This window comes from Drosophila hydei, unplaced genomic scaffold (genome assembly GCF_003285905.1).
Source record: "Drosophila hydei strain 15085-1641.00,03,60 unplaced genomic scaffold, DhydRS2 tig00008122-arrow-pilon, whole genome shotgun sequence".
Classification (NCBI taxonomy): Eukaryota; Metazoa; Arthropoda; class Insecta; order Diptera; family Drosophilidae; genus Drosophila; species Drosophila hydei.
Window position 1 is genome coordinate 4,106,990 of NW_022045833.1, and position 6,025 is coordinate 4,113,014.

General features: G+C 39.4%; 2 protein-coding genes across 2 annotated transcripts; one reads left to right on the forward strand and one right to left on the reverse strand.

Moving 5' to 3' along the window:
• Window positions 1-242: 242 nt before the first annotated feature.
• On the reverse strand, window positions 243-1,140 carry LOC111597678 (attacin-C). The gene is made up of 2 exons (XM_023312507.2): window positions 770-1,140; window positions 243-706 (listed from the first exon to the last, which is right to left on the reverse strand). The coding sequence occupies exons 1-2, from the start codon at window positions 1,099-1,101 to the stop codon at window positions 307-309; spliced, it is 732 nt and encodes a 243-aa protein (XP_023168275.2). The 5' UTR covers window positions 1,102-1,140; the 3' UTR covers window positions 243-306.
• Window positions 1,141-4,481: 3,341 nt separating this feature from the next.
• On the forward strand, window positions 4,482-5,629 carry LOC111596403. Its single transcript, XM_023310609.2, has 2 exons — window positions 4,482-5,212; window positions 5,440-5,629. The coding sequence occupies exon 1, from the start codon at window positions 4,537-4,539 to the stop codon at window positions 5,095-5,097; it is 561 nt and encodes a 186-aa protein (XP_023166377.1). The 5' UTR covers window positions 4,482-4,536; the 3' UTR covers window positions 5,098-5,212; window positions 5,440-5,629.
• The last annotated feature ends 396 nt before the right edge of the window (window positions 5,630-6,025 follow it).

The following is a 6,025-nucleotide window of genomic DNA, read 5'->3' on the forward strand; positions in this document are numbered from 1 at the left end:
TTTGTTTTTTTAATTAAATTGAATTATATTTTAAGAAATTGATCGTTGAAATAATCGTTTTTCTTCTATTGTCAATCTGTGAGTGTGATTAACATAATCTTTACTTAATCAGTATATATTCATGCTCTTAATTTCAAGAAAACATCAAAATTTTTCAAATAAATTATTTATTTTTCAATTTTCCTAATGGAATCGTAAAAATTATTAATTCAATGTCCAATTTAAATAACAAAATGTTGATTTAGGGCAAAATAAATATAATAAAATATGTGGTATGAACATATTTTAATTTTCCAGCAGACATGCTTAGCCAAAGTAATGTGACAGACCCAAGTTGGCGCCAAAGTCTCTTTGACCACTTAGTGGTCCACTCATCCACTTGGATGCTGTGCTGCTGAGATCGAGTCGTGTATTGCGATCCTGCGACTGCCAGAGGTTTGCACGTCCGCCCAACTCTAGTTGTTTGCCAAGGCCGGGAATGTTGCTATGCGTCAGACTGGCGCCATGTCCATTGATATGGGAGTAATCAAGGCCAGCACCATTGCGGTCGAACTTAAAGCCGTTGGCCAACTTGTTTTGTGAGGCAAAAGCCTTGGCATCCAAATTGTGCACACCATTGTTGAATAGATTCGCCGTGGCTGTTTGCTGGAAGCTGTCACGTACGCCTGGTGTGTGCGTCTTGGTCAGATCCAAGCCGAGGCCGTTGCTGAGGTAGAGATTGTGCAAAGATTAGAGTTAGCTGCTGGCCATAGGTAATTGGTAAACATACTTGTTGTAGCCCAAACTGGCGCCGCTTGTAACGGGCTTGGTGACGGGTCCGCCCGTCTGTGTGTTGCCCGCGGCAAATACCTGTCCAATTACATTATGCTCTGGCGTGCCTATAGCCTTGGTTAGATCCAGGCGAGCATCAGCTCCACCGGAGGGATTTGAAGTTAGCGAACCACCCAGCACCTGGCGACGTGCACGCAAAATCGGAGCAGGAGTCGGAGGTGGTGGATAGTAGACCAGATGCTGGACATGCGGCTGCTGTGGCATCGCAGTGGCATAAACGCCTAACAGCCCAATGCTAAGAATGATACAGATTGCGTACATTTGGCTCATGTTTAATTGTTGCTATTGCTTATGCTTTGATTTCTTCAAGCTGTTGCTGTTGAGTGTGGCTTCCACCTGGTTTTTATACTTGTTATATAGTAGGCTAGCACAACAAGCTGATCTGCTATTGATGCTGTTACTGTGCTTCCCTATCTCATGTGATTTACATTGCGAGCGCTTGTCTGGGGTCGCCTTTGCTGATAAGGCAACAAGCGTATCGCCCGGAATACCCGTTCGACACAGTCGGTGATTTACCTTGAAAGAAAAGTACAGCAAAAGCCCCGCTAATAGCTTGACCCTGTGGCTCATGCGTTTTATAAACTCGTTATTACGAACAAGACTAGAATGAAGAGGTAAAAGACCATAGAGCTTGAAATCAAATAGGATTGTAAATAAATCATATGTGCTATGTTGGGCTAAATCTCTTTCTTACTTTAATTGTAATATATTCTAGAAATATATTAACAGCCAAGCCAATTTAACCATATTCTAATCTCTCTTCTCTGCCTTCTGTCTGTTTCCTCTCAGTTTCTCTCAGAGATAGGAATTTTTCGCAATCATTTGAATCAGTTTAAATATCATATAGTTCGAATTCAAAATATTTACCATTATGCATCATGTATTAATAACTTACCTTTTACTAAGCTTAGTTACCTTTAGTCTTATCAGTATATATTCTATATACTTAAAATCTGCTAAACTGGATTTCTCTTCTGATGATCTCTAAACAGAGGTTAGCTTTAACAAGCTTCATTGTACTAAATCATGCTACTAAATGGTTTTTTTTCTAACAAGCTGAAAGCCCAATTTACTTAAGATATTTCAATCAAATTTGATACACAAAATTTTTTTAATTATTGAAATTCATAGAAAATAAATTCATATTTATTGGAAAATTCTTTGACAAACTCGAAATTAGTAGCTGCGTTATTGATTTGAGAAATTGAAAGACAAAAATTCTTAAATTTACTTAATTAAATTTATTTGAAAATGGCGCTGCTATCGAGACGCTGGTTGCGTATAATGCACATCAAAAGACAGATTCATCAGAAGAACTCAGAACTTACCAGATATAAATTGCTTGCACGTCAACGTTTGTATGCGTTTCGTCAAATACGAAAGGATTTGGCCGAAGCCGTAAACAATCTCATAGCCGACAAGTTGAGGATAATGAGATTGTCGTCCAGGGCCCAAGCTAAGGCAGAGATCGCCAGGCTGTGGTATAAGTATCAAAGATCGCTAATGAAATGGAAAAATAGGAACAAAAAACTGCAAAAGAAAATCGGAAAATTGCTCGTTAAGGAAGGTGAAGTGAATGCACGCTTGCGAATGCTGCGCAAACGTTTGAAAATAAATCCAAGACGTAAATGGATTATTGCCAAAAGCTTGCGCATATATCGCAAGAAAATCGAACAGCACCCAATACTTATTGATGGTAAACCACAAAATATAAAAAACTTGAAAATAGAATTTAAATGGATTAAAAAGTTTCTAAAAGATGTGAGCCGAAAGAAAATACGTAAAATTCGTGATAATGTAAGTTATTTAAGTGTTCTATCTGCATTGAATACGTCGAATCTATTTATGAAGCGTGGCAAGAAAAAAAGGAAACATCAACATCAATATAAACGTCTACGTCAACATCAATATAAACGTCTACGTCAACATCAGTATAAACTTCAACTTCAACATCAACAGCAATATCAATTACCAACTAAGCAAAAAACCCGTAGAAAGCTTTCATATAAAAGCATCAAGAATATGAAATTTAAATTGCATAATATTATTGGCACAATGTATACTTCAGAATTAGGTGACAATTCCAAACTGCTCGATAAAGATAGTTCAGCGAAGCATATGATGGAATTGTTAACAAAAGCCAACGAACTTGAAAAAAAACTCGAACAAAAGCAGGAACAGAGAATTGACGATGATAGTAAAATTCTTGGTCCGGATTATTATCCGGAACTTGATTCCGCTAATAACTTTAATCCGGTCCAACCATTGAGACAATCTTTTATAAAAAGAAAATCAATCAAAGAGTTCAAAACACTTGAAATACCAAGAAAATACATAGCGAAAAAGTATGACATAAAATTTCCGGGATTCCCTACGAATAGAACAGACGGACAAATACATAATAAAAAAACTTCAGTATCATTGGTGCAACACCCCCTGAAACCGGGGGAAGAAATAAAATCATCTCATACTTCTAAATCAATCGAGGTAACTAAACCAAATTTGCGTTTGGAAACCAATTTGGAAATCGCACGACAGGAAAAACTATTGCGTCTCAAAAAGTTTAAGGATTTAATCAACGATACAGCACCTGTAGACCCAACAAGTTTCTTATTAAATACCTCAGCTGACGATGATACGAAGTCGATACAACTACAGGCTAAACCAAGCGATAAATTAAATGTAAATGAAGGAAGTCTACAAACACAAACACACACTAGCATATTTGACCCAGCTCATGACGAACAAATAACAACCCAGCAATACCAGCAAGGCGAACACGGACGCCTGCAAGACGAAAACCACGCACTGCGACAACTATCAGAACTACCACACGAAGTGCGAGAACGATTATTAAGAATACCAGAAATTCAACAACACCTAGAATATCTAGAACAACAACACATACAACAGCAACTACAGCAACAAAAAGAACAAGAACAACAAGACGCTGAATCGTTTGATAAACAATTGTTAAATGGGATTTCTGCAATACCATTAGGATTTGAAGGCCCAAAGGTTAAAGCTCAAGCTTTATTGAACAATCAAACAGTGTCAGATGACAGTCAGCAATACACAAAAACCGAACAATCGAATGCCAGCTTTTCATCAGATATATTGGTTCAGAAGCCAACTATTGGCAGTGAGCTAATGGACGAATTTGCAACGAAGAAGCCTGGCGAATTTCGTGATCTGTACAATTTCATGAGGGACGTAATAATAGCACCGAGCATGATGGATGGACTGGTCGATCGCAATACGATAATCAAAAAGGTTCAAGGTCATAGTATGTGGAAAAATTTGTCTGATCAATATAATAATTTGATAAAGGTTAATATACCCAAAGCCACGATACATAAACTCTTGGCTTCTCAGTATTTGCGATATATTCGCGATATTGTCAGCAATGCAGTAAAAAGGGGTGCGAAATTTCAAAAAACCAAAATTAGTTCATATAAACAACACTTGGAAGTAATGGAAAAATATTCGGTTGATGAACTTGACTTTGATAGACCATATGATTCCTATATGCGATTGCGGCCCGAAAGTAAGAGTTCTTTCTCATCGATAGATATAAGCCAACGTCGATACTCAGTCGAATCATTGATGTGCAGAGAGCTAAAGAACATGGAAGAGCGTTATTCAGCACTTGTTGTACAGAGCATATTGGATGCACATGTAAAATACTTTGAGCACGATGCGTCCATGAAGCGATCGGATGACTTTAAACAGAATGAGGAAAAGCAGGCCCAGAAACGGAAGAAGAAAGTTAAGCATACTCATTCAGCGATTCATCGAAATCGCGAAAAGCGGAAGGTAAGCGTTGAACGTTTGTTTTATGCGCCGCGCCGCACTTGCCGTCAACGTCAAGCGGATGAAGAATGTGCCCCGTGTGAGCTCCCAGGCGAGCCAAAGACAGATGTTTGCTGTAAATGTGGCATCGAATTGACGCCTCTGCCACAAAGCGAACCAACGAGCAACATTGATCTCGGCCTGCCAACGGAGACGCTGGATGCCTGTGTACGCAATGAGCAGGTGTTGCAGGCCGTCACAAATATTTGTGAGATGTGCAGCTTAGTGCATAAGCCGCACACGCTGTGCCCCACGTTCGACACTATTGGCGATGGCACCAACAAGTTCCAGCAGCAGTTGCATCTCATCAAGCACCATGCGCGCTGCCGGCTACCGGAAAGATGCAACTGCTGCTGCAGCTATTGCTGCCAACCAGCCGCTAAGCATTGCAGATCCAGTGAGCTAAACGCCTAAAGTGTTGCAACTGGTTACACTTTATGCTGCAACGGGAGCTGCCGCCGCTTGTGGCAAATGAAACATTTTGTTTAAGTGCAAAATAAATTCAAGTAATGAGTTTGCAGCGTTTATGGTGAGTACGTTGCACATACGCAACGTTGGTCGGGGTGTTAAATGTTCGCCAAGTTTCATAAAATATGCAAAAAGCCAACACACACAGCCACACACCTCTATGCATACACATTGCGCGAGGCTGGCTGGCTTTTAATACACTCTTCTTTGGCGAATATTTTGCTTCTCTCTCTTTTTTTTTTGGGCCAAGTTTTTAAGTCAAGCGGCTGTAATGGAATTTTATTGCAGCACTCGCATTCTGTTTGCGCAGGCGAAACATGTACCAGACATTTTCATAAACGTTCCTAACCAAATGCACAAACGAGAAGAGGAAAAGCAGAGAAAATAGTAAGAGAATCTTGCCAAGCTTACCAGATTTGGTCTTTAAGTTTGCCTTTTGTCGCTTTAAGAAAAACTTGTCCAAGAACACGCAATAAGGTTGTAAATTGATGCCTGCGATCAATCATTTAGTTCGCTGAGAGTGCGGCAGCACTTTCCGATTCTGGCTAACAGCTAGTTCGGCATAGAGAATCGTTTTCCTTCCTGGCCGGCCCTTCAGTCATCTCCCCTCCGGCTTGCCAACAAATTTGGCTGTGGCCAGTCAACGCGTAAGTTGAGACGTTTTCATTTGCATTTTGTGCCACAAAAGCAACCAAAATTAAGTGATTTTAATACGGCTGATTGACTGAAAGATACCCTGGAAGTAAACACAATTTTGTTGTTATTGAAATGAAATTTTTAATTATATACCTTAAGTATGTAAATCCATAATACTGAAAGTGTTCTAGGGGCTTAGTTATATGTGTGCATTATGCTCTACAGATATATATCATAT

What these genes read in the sequence shown, in the direction of transcription:
- LOC111596403 (XM_023310609.2), top strand. Translation starts at nt 4,537, where the DNA reads ATGAAGCGATCGGATGACTTTAAACAGAATGAGGAAAAGCAGGCCCAG.
- LOC111597678 (XM_023312507.2), bottom strand. Translation starts at nt 1,101, where the DNA reads ATGAGCCAAATGTACGCAATCTGTATCATTCTTAGCATTGGGCTGTTA. An exon ending in GCCAGTTTGGGCTACAACAA is followed by an intron (nt 707 to 769) that starts GTATGTTTACCA and finishes TCTCTACCTCAG; the next exon opens with CAACGGCCTCGGCTTGGATC.